General features: G+C 36.9%; 2 protein-coding genes across 2 annotated transcripts; both read left to right on the top strand.

Annotated features, from left to right (window-relative positions):
• Window positions 1–6,665: 6,665 nt before the first annotated feature.
• LOC125140726 (trypsin-like) lies at window positions 6,666–8,728 on the top strand. Its single transcript, XM_047810078.1, has 5 exons — window positions 6,666–6,807; window positions 7,009–7,159; window positions 7,252–7,399; window positions 8,142–8,405; window positions 8,499–8,728. Exons 1-5 carry the CDS (start codon window positions 6,708–6,710, stop codon window positions 8,655–8,657), a joined length of 822 nt encoding a protein of 273 aa, XP_047666034.1. The 5' UTR covers window positions 6,666–6,707; the 3' UTR covers window positions 8,658–8,728.
• Window positions 8,729–10,221: 1,493 nt separating this feature from the next.
• Window positions 10,222–17,994, top strand: LOC113657885 (polyserase-2-like). Its single transcript, XM_047807481.1, has 10 exons — window positions 10,222–10,329; window positions 10,533–10,683; window positions 10,777–10,909; window positions 11,042–11,305; window positions 11,389–11,541; window positions 14,883–15,051; window positions 15,290–15,440; window positions 15,533–15,683; window positions 16,773–17,039; window positions 17,761–17,994. The coding sequence occupies exons 1-10, from the start codon at window positions 10,272–10,274 to the stop codon at window positions 17,911–17,913; spliced, it is 1,650 nt and encodes a 549-aa protein (XP_047663437.1). The 5' UTR covers window positions 10,222–10,271; the 3' UTR covers window positions 17,914–17,994.
• The last annotated feature ends 239 nt before the right edge of the window (window positions 17,995–18,233 follow it).

Raw genomic sequence — 18,233 nt, forward strand, 5'->3', positions numbered from 1 at the left:
TTGTAAATGTATTCAGAAAAAACGCCTGTGGCAGATGGGCACTGTGCGTGGAGCAAGGCAGGTCCACTCTCGGTTCAATTTTAGAGAATGCTACCCGCAGATCATCTTCCACGTTAAGCCGTGACCTGTGTTTATTCTTAATGTAAGTCAGCGCGTAGAATGTCTTTTCGCATAAATACGTTGAGCCAAATTGCATGAGTACATCGAACGCGGCGTTCGACAACTGTGGATATTTCAGCGCGACAGAAACCCAGAACTCATCCAGCGTCTTGCCGTCAAATGCCGTCCTCGGTTCGATCGGTTAATAGTTCTATTAGTGCATCTTCCTTATCTGACGCCGGATGATTTGCCGTGGTTACATTGAATGGTGACCTTATCCAGTCATATTGGCCGGGAGGGTCTCCTTCAGGGAAATAAAGTTATCCAAAAATTGTGATTGACTGTCGTAATTAATAGGAGCAAACAAAGTTTTATTTATTACAGTTTATTTTAATTATCCCAAATTTATCCTCACATCATTACAAGCTTTTTTTTAACAATTTAAATAAATAAATAAATAAATAAATTTTCTGGAAATGATCTTGCGACCCCCCCACCCCCAACTCCGGAACTGCTGCTCTAATGAAAGTTTTTTTTTTTCCATTGGTTGTTGCGTTAAATCTTAAGCTAGTGCTATTTTCTGATTGGCTATTATTGAGAAATACAATGTGTGGTGGGAGAGTGTGACAAAAGACCCAAATGCATGACTGTCACTCTCAATGCGTGACACTTGACAGCCCTGTGCTAGTAAGTTGGATGGCTATAATAAGTAACCCCTCTGTGTGTTTGTGTGTGTAAGGTTGTGTCTGACGTCATATCTTGTGGTTCACTTGAAACAGGATAAAGCCTCTACTAAAAAGAATCGTTTAATTAGAAATGATTTAAGAATGTTTTAATGTAAGTGGACTTATGACATTTGTGAAATTTATTTGTGGAAAGTTTGTAAAGAGTTTTGCAGCTTTGATCAGTGTGAGCATCAAGTTTGCTTGTGTTGATTTGTTGATCTCTGTTACTGAGTCACTGTCTAGAACTATAATTAGAGTTTTAATGGTAGTTTTGGTTAAATATGTGCTAGTTACTGAAAGTTTGTGGGATAAAATACTAGCATCTGATATTAGGCTCTTGACGCCATAACCAACAACTGTTGTACGTATTGGTTTGTAAAACTGTACCTACCAATGAAATAAATTGTGTCACGCATTGAGAGTGTCAGTCACGCATGTCAGTCATTTGTCATGCTCTCCCGCCACACATTGTATTTCTCAGGCAGAAAAACGTACTATTTATGATATATTTAATAAGCCACAGCACCCAAAATGTATCTGTCCGCTCTCTCTATGGAACTTGGCAGGAATCAAGCGTGTCTCCCCTGGAGTTCTTAGTCGAGCCTGACACTTATCTGCCAATTAAAAAAATAGGCTACGCAATAGCCAATCAGAAAATAGCACTATTGTATATGGGTAAGATTTTATGCAACAAAAAATGACAAAAAATCATATCCTGGAATTGTTCAGCATCATCCTCTTTCACCCACAGAGAAAACCACTGGAGCTGCAAGCATCACTTTGAGCACAGAGCAAGTCCTTCCTGTTTTAATGTTACAACAAATTCACAACTTGTTTGACACAATACCCATACTGTCCAACATTTCAGCTGTTTTTGCACATATTGTACAATATCTCAGCCATTATGCACATACTATACAATATTTCAGTCATTTGCTGTTTATTGCACAACTCTATATATTATCCAAAGGACCTGCTGCTAAGAAACTGTGTTCATTCTAATGTTACTGCACGAAATATTGTTTGAACATTCAGTATTTACACTGGTCGGTCGGCGCTGTTTCTGTTACTGTTTATTGTCTTTTGTGTATTGCATTTTTTGTACTTTTTGTATTGTCTTGTAACTTTATGCCTGCACTGTTTGCACCAGGTTGCACAGTTGCACTTTATGTGGCTAAGACTACTTACATGTCCTTAGCCCTGTCTTTGTTTTATGTAGCACCTTGACCCTGGAGAAACGTTGTCTCATTTCATTGTGTACTGCAACAGCTATATATGGTTGAAATGACAATAAAAGCTTCTTGACTTGACTTGACAATGACATTTTGACTGCTGTTAGAGAATGTTTCCCAGATAACCAGCATCAGTCTTTCATGAGTGTTTGTAACTTAGCCAACAGTTTTACAGCCTGTTTACTGACAACAGGTAGACTAGGCCAGAACAAGTAGACTAGGCCAGTGGTTCTCAAACTGGGGGCCCTGAGATGGTGCCAGGTGGCCCTGATTTTATAAAATAATGAATCTATCATAAATGAAAAAAGGCTACTAACCACACAGCACTACATTGTACAATTTAATGTTTTGTTTAATTGAAATATTAAGTTTTGGAATGTTTTATGTCAATATTTAAAATATGTCACTCTTGCCAGTCTTCAAAACTTGAGAGACCTGAAATGTGCTTGAGTAAACATTTTGTCTGGAAGTTGTTTCCATCGCTTACTCTCTTCTGATTAAAGAAGGGCCATGGAGCTGTGATAAACTAAAAAATACATTAATGAATATATTCATTATGTTCATTAAGGCTAATCATGTGAGGCCCTTTCAGCCTTTTCTGCTGAAACAGACCACCACAAGCCTCATGTTACCTTAAGCCACGTCATCAGAAGTTTATCGTTGGAAAGATGTGGTTAGTTTTGCACTGCAGGGTCGTTTTAAAAAATGTCGGTGGTCTAGAGTCAGAATGTCTCAGAATGTCTAAGCAGATATGAACTGCTTACCATAAGCCTACACAGGAAAATGGTGTGTGGTGAGAATTTCTTACTCAGCAATACATGGTCATGACAAAGGGGCCACAGATCTCATTATTGATAATTACTCACTGATAATGCATTAAACAACAAACAGAGCCAAGTTTAGTAATAAAAAAGAATTCTGATGCATGTAATAGAAAACACTTTGATCATACTAATGGGTATTGTTTTGTGAATACAAATTCAGTTCCTTTCTACAGAGGCCCCTTATATTTCCTGTTATGAGTCAACAACACAATATTTAATATGATTGCACATGTGTACTCTTAAAATTGCAGCATATTGTACATTGAAGCCACTAGTAAAGCTGTGTACTTTTTAACTGATTTAGAACAATAACCCAGGTCTTAGTACTTTTTCATCTTTTGTTTGCTACAGTACAATCTAGACCTGAAATGGACTAGACAAGACATCCTATATTAATGTAGCAGGGCACAAAATTAATATGCATTGCAAAATGTGTTGATGTGTAGGTTATTCTGATAGATGAATTGGCTACATTAGGTGTGAAAGTGTGTGTGTCTGTCATCCGGTGTGTATTCCTACCTTGTGTCTGTATTCCTGGGAAAGGTCAACAGCAACCCTGAGCAAAATAAAGTAGGTAGTGAAGATAAATGAATAAATGTCCAAGAAACTAAACTATGAAAGTGACCTATAAATATGCATGGAGATACAAGATGAGCTGTCAGTTTATTTAACTGCTGAACATTTTATCAGCTGAACTTAGAATATAGAGTGCACCCAAGCACAAATGATCAAACCTGTACCCCGTTCTGAGGCCACCACTGAACTGTGCGTGTGTGTGTGTGTGTGTAAAAATATATCAGTCAGAGCATTGTTGCTAAGGTTTTTAAGCAGAGTGTTCTTTATTGTACTGATGGCCACCTTGTCTGTTTTTCTCCTGCACATGACATTGTCCAGCTTCAACATGTACAGACATGTCTGGGGTGCAGATTATCCTTGCCCCAGCATTGACAATAAAATGTTTAAATTTCAACAACTCTCTTAACCATGAAATCTGTGAAACGACTGAACATATTACTTTTGTATCCAAAGAAGAAATGTGTTGTTTTGACCCAATTGAGATAAAAGAGAAAAAAAGGCAAACATTCTGTTAAAAAAGGCTGTTCAAAGATCAAGTCATACAATGTGTAATGAGTCAGAGGCAACTCTGTGTTTGTAGCATGACAAACATGCCTAATCTTTCTGCTACTTCCGGTGGCTTTCGGGTCATAGTATCAGTATGTGCTCAGATGTGCATCTAAGAATAAAAATGCTGCATTTTCGACATAATATACAGAGCATTGCTTACAGATTTGTTTTAGGACTCATCAGTTTGTGTTGAATAAAAATCCCATCTGCACTTGTGTCCTGTCAACCTGCCTCTGTATTACAGTGTGCCTCAGAACAGAATACTTGGCTGACAAATGGACACAGCAGGAGGGCAAGAGTGGCATGGCACCTCTGACTATGATTATGCCTGACACCATCTGCTTTCAGCAGTGGTGAAACCTGTAACCCATGGACCTCTTCAGCAGTGATGATGGCTGCTCATTGTTTGCTCCAGGGCCAGCCCTATTTCCAGAGCATGGTGGACCCCAATCCACAGGAATAACGGTGGCTGGAGTTCCTACTGTCATCTCTGCCTCTTTTCCACCGAGGCAGTTTGAGTGCTGGTTCGGAGCCAGAGCCTAATTTAGAAGCAGTTCTTTCTGTTTTGACCGCCAAAGCACCGGCACTGAACCAGGAAAAGTGGTTCTTACTTAGTACCAAAACGTTGCTGGTCTAGACTAGAGCTCTGTGCGGGACTTTTATAAACCTGCACCCGCCCGCTCCCGCTAAATTTCTGACCAGGACCGCCCGTGCCCTCAAGCTGCATGTCCCACTCCCGTCCGCACCCGCAATGTTTGTGTCCACTCCTGCCCACTCCCGCCCACTCCTGCGGATTTTTTTCTTGAGAGCTTGTGAAAATTTTGATTGTATACAAATGATCAGACTAATTATTAGTTCAGGCTAATGTCCAGAATAACAGAATTAAACATGATTGCATTTAAATAAGATAAATTAATACTAATGCTAATACTAATCTTCTTCACAGCGTCATGTGTTGACTCCATTCTTATTAAAAAGCTACATGCCAAATCCCACCGGGTCCCGCGGATCTCCCGCTAAATTTTCTGACCACCCACTCCCGCCAGAGTCAAAGGTGAAACCGCCTGCCCCGTGGAGCCAACTTTGAACCAGCACCAGCATTAGCTCTGAACCAGCACTCGGTTCTTTTTGGTGGAAGAGAGGCATCTGACTGTCCATTAGGAGGCCTGGGAGAAACCTTGAAAAGCTCCCGAGGAGAGCAAGCCTAACCCTAACCCTAACCCTGAGCAGTGTGACAACCTACTAAGGTAAATCTGGTCGCCTACCCTCCTCTCAAACTTCCTGCGAGTCAAGTCAAGTTAAGTCAAGAAGCTTTTATTGTCATTACAACCATATATAGCTGTTTTAGTACACAGTGAAATGAGACAACGTTTCTGCAGGATCCTGGTGCTACATAAAACATAGACAGAGCTATAAGGACTTAGTAAGTAGTCCGAACATAAAGTGCATCTGTGCAACCTGGTGCAAACAGTGCAGGGCAAGACAAACAAGACGGTGCAGGAAAACAAAACAAAAGTGCAAACAAAAAATACAAGACAATGAACAGAAACTGCGCCAACCAGTGTAAATACTGTATGTTCAACAATATTGCATGTGCAGAAATACATGCAATGAACACAGTATTATAGCAGCAGTTACCTGAGATATTGTAAAGTTACCCGAGATATTGTAAAGGACAACTGAAATGTCAGACAGCATGTGCAAAGAGCAAAAAAACAGTGTGAAAAACAGCATGTAAACAGGTTGATGGATGTATATTGGAAGTGTGTGTATTTGGTGTAGGTCTGTGCAGTCCATACAGTTGATGTGCGTGTGTGTGTTGTGCTCAGTACAGTTCAGTTCACTTATTAAGGAGTCTGATGGCTTGAAGAAAGAAAATGTTACACAGTCTGGTCATGAGGGCCCGAATGCATCGGTACCTTTTCCCAGATGGCAGGATAGTGAAGAGTGTGTGTGAGGGGATTGAATCCGGAGTGGCCGCTGCGTGCTAATGCCATGCCGCCATCTTGGAAAGCCGGAGGTAGACAGGTAGACGGGACAGTCTTTGGTGCTGAGCTTGCTTTGTTAAATAAAGAGCCATTGCACTTGTGTCCTCTCCCTTGCCTCTGTCTCTCAGTGTCAGTGACAGGCTTCAATGAAACACATTGATTTTTACTGCATACTATTGATTCACACACATTTCTAATCCATCAGGTGATGGTTCTGTTTACAGGCAAGTAGGCATAGTGGTGGCCATATTATCACAACAAAAGTAGTAATTGTCACATCATCATATATTACTTTAACATATCTATATCTTACGAGCAACATCTGTGGAAGGAAACAAGGAGAGTGGAACCGGCAGGTATTGCGCAATGATTCTATCATTATCTGTTCATTCAGAGCGACATATTTGCATTTGGTTACATCCTTATGGTGTAGGCTAAGGACAATCTGATGTTGATGTGCTTGTTTCTGCACAGTAGGAAACAGGACTCAGCTTCTCAGATCAGAGACCCAAATTAATTTGAGTGTGAAACAATTTCTAAAATACTTGTCCTCCACCTGGGTGGCATGGTAGTGCAGTGTCTAGTGTTACTGACAATTTATATATATATCACTTTCAATTTAATAACACTTCACTCAAACCAGAGATGGGTGAACACTTTTACCTGGAAAAGAAAACCACAATAAGCAGGTCATGAAATGAGTCTGCACATAAGATGTGTGAGTCTTTGTCTCAGTGTGTGCTTCAGAGCTGCAGAATGAAGATGTCGCACATTTTGCTGCTTGCGGCAGCTTTCGGCATTCTCACTTGTAATAGTAAGTGCTCACTTCTGAAATTTTATTTTTTATCTGATATGCTGAGCTCCTTGCATATTGTGTACTTTGTATATTCTTATAGTGAAAATGCACAACTTGTGATTCATTCTCTATCTTCTAAATATAATCATTTTTGTGTCATGATCTGTTAATGTGAGTAAATGTGAGAAACTGAATCTAGACTAATAAAAGTTCTTTCAGGCACACATGGAGAAGAAATCATCAATGGCCATAAAGCCAAAAAGAACTCACTGCAGTACATGGCATCTGTGCAGCATCGAAGCATTCATAAATGTGGAGGATTTCTCATAAACTCCAGCTATGTGGTTTCTGCAGCGCACTGTTACATTAAGTAGGTTACTCATGATGTGTTTCTTAATAAGCAGAAGTATGCAAATTTGTTAGTTTAAATGTGATTAAATATTTGGCTCATCCCAAATACAGGAGTAAGGATAAACTCAGTGTGGTCTTCGGGAGTCACAACATCGATCCGACACGAAATGATCTGAGAAGATACGAAGTGAAAAGTGTGCACATCCACCCTTCTTACAAGGAAGGACCCCGTAATGGATTTGACATCATGCTACTAAAGGTATGGATAAATCCACTGAACAACCATAGCATTTACAGAGCCTTCTGTATATTAATTATGATACAGAATTATTAAGCTAATTTGCATGAGCAAGAGTGCTGTTGTACTAAATAAGCTATAAGATCTTTATAATTATCTAAAAAATCACCAGAACATAATATCATTAGGACACAATTATCTGTTGTGTATTCATCTTTATAAGTGCTGTTGGATTCTTGAATCTCATTAGCCAGAGCTTTGACATTGACAGTGATTTTGACTGTATTTGGAATCACAGGGTTATATTACCAACTATAGTAAAAGTCTATAGTTAGAACTCATTCGGTGGTGGACAATTCACATAATGTACACCTAATAATAATATTTTTTAAAAAAACAACAGATATAATGTGCTGTTATTTAACAAAGCAAACAAAGTTTGTGTACGTATTTTTTAATAATTTTAATAATTGATTAAAAGATTGATTGAAAAGGATTTTCAGGAGCTGTGCATTTAACATTTATTGAAAAAATCCTGTGTCAGCATTTTGTTAGTCAGTAAGTGTTCCACCACGGGAAAATCTTCAGGACAGATGAACTTCATCTGTAAAGTGACAAGTTATGTTGTCTTGTGCTTGTGGCACAAGCTGTTTAGATTATTATGCTATAATGTTACACTATTGTTAACCATTTTCCAGTAACATCAAGCCTTGTCATATTGTATTGCTAACATATAGCATGTATTTTTTGTTACAAAAACAAGCTTACAAAGGACGTCGTGCTTAATAAAAAGGTGAAAATTGCCAAAATTCCAAAAAAGCACCAGCGAGTCAAGCCTAACATCAAGTGCCAGGTTGCAGGATGGGGAAAAACTAAAACTGGGAAAAGTAATGTGAATGACCTCCAGGTGGCTGATGTGTCAACTATAAATATTGCAGTCTGCAAGAAGGAGTGGGCCAATGTGTTTACGCTCCCACCTGACGTTCTTTGTGCAGGAGCCTATAAAACAAAAAGTGGAGCATGCCAGGTACAGTGATGGAGATACATGAATGTTTGCCTCTTAATGGTTTTAGAAGATTCCACATTACAAACATTTGTGCTATTTGTCCTGTTTTGACAGGGTGATTCTGGTGGGCCTCTGGTCTGCAACGGTGTGGCAGTGGGCATTGTGTCATTCAATTATAACCAAAATTGCACCTATCCAAATTTTCCTAATGTCTACACTGACATTTCAGCTTACTCTGACTGGATTAAGAAAGTGATCACAGGACATGCTTAAGGTGTGTTTTATATGTGTTGATATCATGTAATGTCTCCAAAATATGTGATTCTTAAATAAAGACACAGAGGCAGAACAAGAATGTTGATTTCTTGAGTCTTAAGTCACAAAGAAAATAACTTCTCATGCTTCTCATGTAAAAGGTAATATAAAGCTGTCAGAAATGTGTTTGTTTCTCAAGTATGTTTTTTTTATAGCAATATCATGACGATTAAAAAAAAAATTCATGAAAGGTGAGACAAAGTACAAACAGTCTGGTTACAACTGAAGTCAAACTGGAGAGAGTTCTGTAGAAACCACAGAAAAGTCACACCACCACAGCACATATCATTTAAACAGCTTTTAGTAGCAGGCAAAAGACAATTAATGACATTTAGACTATCACATTGGTATAAAAGCAGAAAGTTTGTTATAATGTGGTATCCCTCACTTGTATCACTGTTGCTTTTTTAAACAACCACATTCTGCTTGTGTGAAATTTGCCCTTTGTTCTTACAGCTCAGCTTGAGCTCTCATACTGAGCACGTTTCACACAAATCTCACAGTGCACACGGTTTCTCTTCATGTAATGCATGCACATAAAGGTAATAACCGAACAATAAAAACAAAATAAAATAGAATTCAAAATACAATCAAATTAATAATAACAATCATCTGTTTCCATATAACTCTATCCTCAACATCCTCTACTCTCGCACCAATTAACTTCATATCCTCTTTTAACACATCCATGTATCTCCTCTTTTGGCCTTCCTCTTGACCTCTTACTTGGCAGCTCCATCTACAGCATCGTTCTACCAATATAACCATCTTCATCCTCTGCATATGTCCAAACCATCTCAATCTCTGACCTCGTCCCTAAAACAGCCAACATGAGCTGTCACTATGATGTACTCGTTCTTAATCCTGTCCATCTTCGTCAATCGTAAAGAGAAACTCAACATCTCTGCTATAATAATAATAATAATAATAATAATAATAATAATAATAATAATAATAATAATATAGAGCCATTTTAAAATATGTTGCAGCTGAAAGTGCTGTATAATTGTCACGAGTGAGGGGCTGAGACAGATACAATGGCAGGTAAAGCATTTTTTTTTCACACAAGGCAAAGCATCTAACTAAATAGAAAAAAAACTCAAAAACTACCATTTGGGATTTTGACTGTCTGGAGGTCAAGACTGCCTGTACATATCAGTCAACATAAAAGAATACAGTATACAGCATGAAGAGAACACTTTGTCATGGATTATTGTTGCAAATAATAAAGTTTAATCTTAGTTAAACAATTAAGGCATATTGTGACATTAACCTGCCCATATGATTACGTATACAGTGTAAATGTTTGAATGTGAAATTTAAATTTCAATGTCATAAATGATTTTGTCCTAATACTAATCATTTTAATAATAAATTAATCATTTAAAGTGATAGTTAATGTTTGTCATGTCATGATTTTAGTATTTTATAGCACTTAAAGTGTAGTGGGCTGAACCTTATTGCCTTACAAAAGGAAAAAAAACAAAAACATAACCACAAACAATAAGCAGGTCATGCAGTGAGACCTTATATAAGTGGTGTGAGTCTGTCTCAGTGTGTGTTAGCTGCAGGATGAAGATGTCACACATGCTGCTGCTTGCTGCAGCTTTCAGCATCCTCATTTGTAATGGTAAGTGCTCACATATGAATAATAATGAAGAATACTGCACATACATTATTCCACTTGCATGTTGTCTACTTTGTATATTCTTATCCTGAAAATACACAACTTTTTATTTATTCACTATCTTCTAAAGGTACTCCTTTTCATTTTTGTGTCATGTTGTGTAAACAGGAGAAAAAATCTTATTAGACTAATACGAGTTCTTGCAGGCACACATGGAGAGAAAATCATCAATGGCCAAAAAGCCAAGAAGAACTCACTGCAGTACATGGCATCTGTGCAGATGAATATGATACACAAATGTGGAGGATTCCTCATAAACCCCAGCTACGTGCTTACCGCAGCACACTGTAAATCTAGGTACGTTATCATGGTGTTAATAAGCAGAAATTTGTGGATTTATTTGCCTTTATATTATATAGAATGTTTGATATCTGCTCTGTTCTTAAACAGTGACAGTGTGGTCCTCGGGACTCACGACATCGATCCGAAAAGGAATAATCTGAGAAGGTACACAGTGAAAAGTGTGCACATCCACCCATCTTACAAGGGAGCACGTAATGGATCTGACATCATGCTACTGAAGGTAAAGATAATTCATTTATTGAACTATATTCACTTACAACTTACAGAACTCATATATAACCACAATTATTAACACAAACCCTGTCATATTGTAATATTTATATATAATGTGTATTCTGAACAAAAAAAAAAGCTTTCAGAGAAAGTCAGTGTGAATAAGGGTGTGAAGATCATCAAATTGTCAAGCAAGGGCAAACAGGTTAAGCCCAATAGCAAGTGCCAGGTCGCAGGATGGGGAAGAACTGAAACCCAGGAAAAGGTGAATGACCTCCTGGTGGCTGATGTATCAACCATTAATATTGCAGTCTGTAAGAAGGAGTGGAATAAGGTGAATATGGTTCTCCCAAATAACATTCTGTGTGCCGGAGGCTACAACACCGAAAGTGGAGCATGCCAGGTATGAGAACAATGTCATGTTTACTCCATATATTTCTTGAACAATAAGAAGGCTGAAAAAAAAACATTGTCCTGTTTTGACAGGGTGATTCTGGTGGGCCTCTGGTCTGCAACGGTGTGGCAGCGGGCATTGTGTCATTCAATTATTTTCAAAATTGTAAATATCCAAATGTTCCTAATGTCTACACTGACATTTCAGCTTATTCTGACTGGATTACGAGCGTGATCAAAAGAGATGCTTAAGGAGTGTTTTATATGTGTTGAGTAACTTGATATCATGTAATGGCTCCAAAATATGTGATTCTTAAATAAAGACACAGAGGCAGAACAAGAATGTTGATTTCTTGAGTCTTAAGTCACAAAGAAAATAATTTCTCATGCTTCTCATGTGAAAGGTAATACAAAGTACAAACAGTCTGGTTACAACTGAAGTCAAACTGGAGAGAGTTCTACAGAAACCACAGTAAGGTCACACCACAACAGCACATGTCATTTAAACAGCTTACTCAGAATTATTAATTCCTATTGACTGGACTGACAACACATGCACATGCACACACACACACACACACACACACACACACACACACACACACACACACACACACACACACACACACACACACACACACACACACGCACACACATACAGTACACAAGCTTTCTCATTTGCACTCAGAACTATGAAGACCTGTATACTAGTCTGTATACTAGCACTGTCTCTTGTCTTGCACTGTTTGCACAAGTTTGCACCCATGTGCTATATGTGAAAATATGCGAATTTACTTTTAGACCTTAGTTCTGTGTTGTTATATGTAGCTCTATTTTATGTAGCACCAGGGTTTCGGAAGAATGCTGTTTCATTGTTTGAAATGACAACAATAGCTTCTTGACATGACTTGTCCTTAAAACAGCCACATCATGCCTGTGCACACAGTTTTTTCAGGTCTTCACGCAATACACTTTCATAACAGTAAGAACTGTACTACAATAACAAGAAGAACCCACAATAGTAATAATAATAATAATAATAATAATAATAATAATAATAATAATAATAATAATAATAATAATAATAATAAAAAATAATATTATAGATTTTCAAATGAATAAAGTTTAAGAGAATGTATTAGCAGTTCTAAGAAGGACACATGGCTCACACAGGCTGAAAAACTCAGATAGAGAAAGAGCCAGGTGGCACCCACATGGGCCTGTTATAGTTGTCTGAAAAAGACTCAAATTCTCACACAGGGATGGATGCAGAGCCCAAAGAAAGAGAAACTTCACACCTAGGCTGTTCAGAAGAAACCACTCTAAAGTTACAGCACATCATTTAAACAGGGTTTAACCTGGAGTAGGATGACAGGATGAAATCAATGGCTTAAAATAAACTCTCATTTTTCTGCTGTACAGAATAAAAACAGTGTTTATTGTGTGTACATGAATAGCTCTGCCCATTGACAAGATCTGAATAGATTAGAGCACCATTAGGATGCAGTGCTGTAGCATATTCAGTGTGAATGTGCAGCTGACAAATCTGCAGTGATTAGAGCATCATTTTGTCTTGACTTGGAACACAAATTATTGGTCACTGCCAAAGAACGGAGACTCTTCTGAGAGCTAAAGGAGGTCCTATGCACTATTTATTAAAAGAAAACTTTGATTCTGTCTCCTTATGGGACGAATGCAAATGCAGCGTGTCTTTACTAATGAAAAATAAATAAATCAATAATAAAAAACACAACAAAAAAAGCAAAAAAAAAAAGTAAACAGACCACAAACCAGAAAATCTATATCAAAGCAAAAGGTAAAAACAAGGGCAATACAGCACGTAAACAAAAGCTACTCATAGTACAAATACAATATACAGATTAATGTCATTTATTGTGATTAATGTACAGTTTGTATCATATATGAGAATGAAGATATCCACTGTGCTGATTTAAATCTCTCCGCAGATTAAAACCTGTTTTAAATCAAATCAAATAAAATTTTATTTGTCACATACACATACATACAGCGTACCATATGCAGTGAAATGCTTTATGCAACTGTCCAGTATAAGAATAAAGAATATAAAAAAGCAAAAAAATAACATTAGAATAAAATAAGAAATTATAAACTATATAAAAAGACTATATAAAAAACTATATAAAAATATGAAATATATGGAGAATATGAAGAAATAATGTATATACATATACATAAATATACATATACATCAATGTGTATGGTTTTTAAAGATTGTCCTTAAAGTGTCCAAGTGCAGTATGGTGTGTAAATAGTGTATAAAGTGGCACTGTGCTGTGCAAGTCGAGAGTTAAAGTGTCCTTAGAATGTCCATATGAAGTATGGTGTGTAAATAGTGTATAAAGTGGCACTGTGCTGTGCAAGTCCAGAGTTAAAGTGACAGTGACAGTCCAGAATTAAAGTGTCCGTGCAAAAAAAGGGAGGTGCATAAAACAGTGGGGATGGAGAGAGAGGGGATGTTTGCTCTGTTATTTATAGTAATTGTAACATATTTGCAGGCAACATCATGATCATTAATACAATTATTAGATACAGGATTGACTGCAAAAATGATCTGCAATACATCTCGTTTCTGAGAGGTTGAACAAGATAAGAAATCAGAATTGCTTCAAAAGATAACAGCATCTGAGGTTTTGCTTCAAGCTTCATGCAGTACATCATGCTCATCATGTTGATCCTATCTTCAAACAGCACTTCTGTTCTGTGATCATAAAATAAATTATAGATAATCAGGTACAACTTATTCATTCGTTCGTCTACATTCTTTTTGCTTTATTTGATTTTACCCACATGTCATGTCAGGTTTGTCATTTATATTTCTTACCCACTAGCACAACAGCTACCAACCATTGAGTTTTAAGCTTCGTCTAAGCAACTCACCTAAAACATATAACTTTAAACCATCATGTGACCAGTACTAGTCAAAATGTTTAGATGTTTTTTACCATGGCAGTCAGCTGTGTTTGTTATATCACAAATCAGACATCACAAATATTGTCATAAATATTTGAAAGAATATTGATCATATTTGTATTTGATCTTAAATTATAGGACGTATGAAAGATGCAATACATCTTGGTAATGAGAAGATGGAAAAGTTAAGATATCAACGACACAGGATTTCCTTAAGATATCAGTTTTTGAGGTTTTGTATCTAGTTTTATGCAGTACATAATGTTATTAAGTACATACTTAAAACTCTAATCACTCCTAAAAACAAAAAACTAAAGTAGAACCAAAAGGGTTTTTTCCTGCAGTGATTCCAACAAAGAATGGGTTTTACTCCTCTTCAGATGTTTAATTTTGATTTTTAGGCAAAAAAAAATATTTTAAGCTAATAATTATTTTAAAATAAATATTTTCAATAATTGTAAGCTTTGTGAATATTTAAGTATTTGATTTCTATCTTTTGTTTTCTTTCATTTTTGAGCGTCACATGGATAAGCGCACTTCATGGCTGATTCTTTCTATGTGTTAAAAAAATACATTATTAGCATATTTATTCTAATATGTTTCCATAAATGCTTGGCACTTCACTCTAAGCAAAGGGGCAGGGCCATGAACACATTTTGTTGCCTAATAAAGAAAACCACTGTCAGCAGGTGATGAAACGCAGCGATATAAGAGGGGTGAGTTTTTGTGAGTGTGTCATTGGCAAGATGAAAGTGTTACACATCCTGCTGCTTGCTGTAGCTTTCACCATCCTCACTTTAAATGGTAAGCTTCTGAAGAATAATGAAAAATACTGCAGATTCTTTTTTTTTTTTCAAAATGTTCAGCTCTTTATATGTCGATTACATGTATCTTAAAATTGAAAATCTCAGATATTGTCATAGTAAATCAATAACTAATTTATCTTCCCATCTTCCCTTAAGTGTCACTGAATCTTAAAACTGAATTAAGTCAAACTGAATCTTACCAGTAAAACCCTTTCTTTTATTTAAAACTTTTTCAGGCACTCACGGCGAGGAAATCATCAATGGCCAAAAAGCCAAGAAGAACTCACTGCAGTACATGGCATCTGTGCAGTATCAACACAATCATGAATGTGGAGGATTTCTCATAAACCCCAGCTACGTGGTTTCTGCAGCACACTGCTACCTTAAGTAAGTTACTCATGATGTGTTTTTCTTAATAAGCAGAAGTGTGGATTTATTCATTTTAATGTGATTAATTATTTGTCCGATCCTAAATACAGGCATTATCATAATTTCCTTAATGTGGTCCTTGGGAGTCACAACATCAATCCGGAACGAAATGATCTGAAAAGATACACAGTGGAAAAAGTGCATGTCCACCCATTTTACAAAATAAAACCAGATTTGGGGTATGACATCATGCTCCTGAAGGTAAGCAAAGGTGCTGTTGTACTTCATATCAACACAATATAACAGTGTGACTGTAATATTGAGTAAGTGGCATTTCAGACACAATATGGGCAAACGTTGTTACTCTTATGTTTTGTTTTTTCAAGAAAATAATTCCCAGAGAAGCCAAAGCTGGATAGAGTACTGCGTGTTGTCAGACACAGAAACAGCCTGACAGACATTCTGTAGTAAATGTAGTAATGGATTGCAGTATAACAAACTATTACTAGACCTGGAATGAACATCAACCCATCCTGCTTGCTACATCCTGTCACTCAGCTCCAATCAAAGGAGTAGCTAGCTTTGTCCAATATTCACACAAGAAGATAGTTTGTTATCATCCTTTAAAAGACAAATGCTTGACAGAAAAGCTTACTGTAACTAGCTAATTCTCTTACAAGACCGCAGAGATGATGATGAGACACTCAAATGCCATTCAAAAATTTTCATCCTCACTCACTGAGAATAAAAAAAAGAATAACTACATAATATCCAACAATGAAACATGGTGCACGTGTAAAGCATCACTTTTGAGATTTTGGGGACTAGCTACTGGTTCTCTCAATCTATGGCTTATTTGGGATTTATTTCCATTAGTGAAAAAAAATAAAATATGTTTCCAAATTGTGTCAGAAATGTCCGTCACTCAGTGTTAATTGCTTGTTTATAAAATTTTATATAATGAATATAATTTAATTATAATGTTGCTGTGGTGCTGTATATCAACACAGCTGTTATTACCTAGAGCTGTAATGTGTAACAGTGGAATATTCACTACTGAACTCTTGCTTATTTGTTATTGCTATGGAAGGAGTCGCTAATGGCAGTGCTTTGTAACCATCAGTACGTTTTCTGACAATGGAAAGTCTTGATTATAGAGGACTTTACACTTTCTTTTTAAAATATAAAGCTATAAACAGTCAGGAAATGTAAACAACAACAGAAATGAACTTATATAAATTAATAGATAAATGATATAAATATCAAGATATCAACAGCATACACCACTGTTAATTAATATAACAGTGACCTGTTTGACTCTTTACATAACATGAATTCTCTTGTAAAAAGCAGATTTCACCAGAAATCAGTCCAAATGATGTACATGTGAAGACCATCGAAATCTCAAGCAAGCATCCGGATAACAATATAAATTGCCAAGTTGCAGGATGGGGAAAAACTGAAGATCAAGTCTTATCTCCTGACCTCCTGGAAACTGATGTGACCATCATTAACATCACAGTATGTGAAAAGGAGTGGACTAAAGCGGACTTGTTTAAACTCCCAGATAACATTCTGTGTGCAGGAGGCTATGAAACTAAAAGTGGAGCGTGCCAGGTACGATGATGCAGATAAATGTCCTGATCATGTATTTAGTTATCCCATCAGACAATTATGTCTCATTAACACAATTCATAAAATCATGCAGATACAGGTCAATATATGGAGAAAAGTGTCATCTCTGTTATAATAGTCATGGCATGGTTGGTGGTGCCATGATTATCCTGTTTGACTAGTGAGTATTTTAAAAACAGCAGATCTGGGAATTTCACACACAACAGTCTCAGTGGTTTACAAAGAATGGTGCGAAAAACAAAAAACATTCTGTGTGTAGGACCTGGATGCTCAAACACTTTGTTGAGAGAGATCAGAGAAGGATGGACAAAAGAAACTAGGCAGTTGAAGACTTGGAAGAAGTTCTTTCTAATCTTCAACGACCCAGTTTTGATAAGAAAGTGGCAATTCATGGAACATTCTGAGTAAACTAGAGACTGTTGTGTGTGCAAATGCCAGAGCAGAAGTTTCTGAGAAACCCAAACCAGCCAATCTGGTACAGAGATCCAGGCCACAGATAAAGAGATCACATTGATCACATTTATCTTGCTTGAGCTGTATGTGCACAGTTTTGTGTGTTGTGCTGCTGCCACATAAAAGGCTGAAATAACTGCATGAATATGCAAGTCTACAGATGTTCCTATTAAAGTGGACAGACATTAAGTGTATGCTTGCTTCATATATTTCTTGAATAATGAGAAGGCAATGTGTCCTGTTTTGACAGGCTGATTCCGGTGGGCCTCTGGTCTGTAATGGGGTGGCAGTGGGCATTGTGTCCTTCAATAATAATAGCAACTGCAAGTATCCAGAGTTACCAAACGTCTACACCGACATTTCAGCTTACATCGACTGGATTAATAGTGTGATCGAAGCTTAGAGTGGATTTCTTTTTTTTTGTTGATTAACCTGATGTCATTTATCTTTGCATTAAAGTTTAATTCTTGAATTAGAAGAAAGAGACCGACTTCTGGAGTATTTCTTGAATCTGTGTTAATAGTTACCGTATTTAAATATTGTAAATATTGCTGTATCTAAAAGATGAATCTGTTTACTTTTTTGCATGCTCATCAAAAAAAAACCTCATTCGTTATGTTCATTAGAAAATCAAAACAAGCAAGCACAAGGACAATTATTTGTTACAAACTTTCTGCTAGACTACAACCTGTTGTAGAAAGGACATTATTTACATTTACATTA

Source organism: Tachysurus fulvidraco, chromosome 2 (assembly GCF_022655615.1).
Source record: "Tachysurus fulvidraco isolate hzauxx_2018 chromosome 2, HZAU_PFXX_2.0, whole genome shotgun sequence".
Lineage (NCBI taxonomy): Eukaryota > Metazoa > Chordata > Actinopteri > Siluriformes > Bagridae > Tachysurus > Tachysurus fulvidraco.

Excerpts from the sequence above, each read along its gene's own strand:
- LOC113657885 (XM_047807481.1), top strand. The coding sequence starts at position 10,272 with ATGAAGATGTCACACATGCTGCTGCTTGCTGCAGCTTTCAGCATCCTC. Across the intron at positions 11,542-14,882 it reads CGAGCGTGATCAAAAGAGAT|GGGCAGGGCCATGAACACAT; the intron begins GCTTAAGGAGTG and ends CTCTAAGCAAAG. Across the intron at positions 15,052-15,289 it reads CACCATCCTCACTTTAAATG|GCACTCACGGCGAGGAAATC; the intron begins GTAAGCTTCTGA and ends AAACTTTTTCAG.
- LOC125140726 (XM_047810078.1), top strand. The coding sequence starts at position 6,708 with ATGTGTGAGTCTTTGTCTCAGTGTGTGCTTCAGAGCTGCAGAATGAAG. Across the intron at positions 7,160-7,251 it reads GCAGCGCACTGTTACATTAA|GAGTAAGGATAAACTCAGTG; the intron begins GTAGGTTACTCA and ends TCCCAAATACAG. Across the intron at positions 7,400-8,141 it reads TTGACATCATGCTACTAAAG|CTTACAAAGGACGTCGTGCT; the intron begins GTATGGATAAAT and ends TACAAAAACAAG.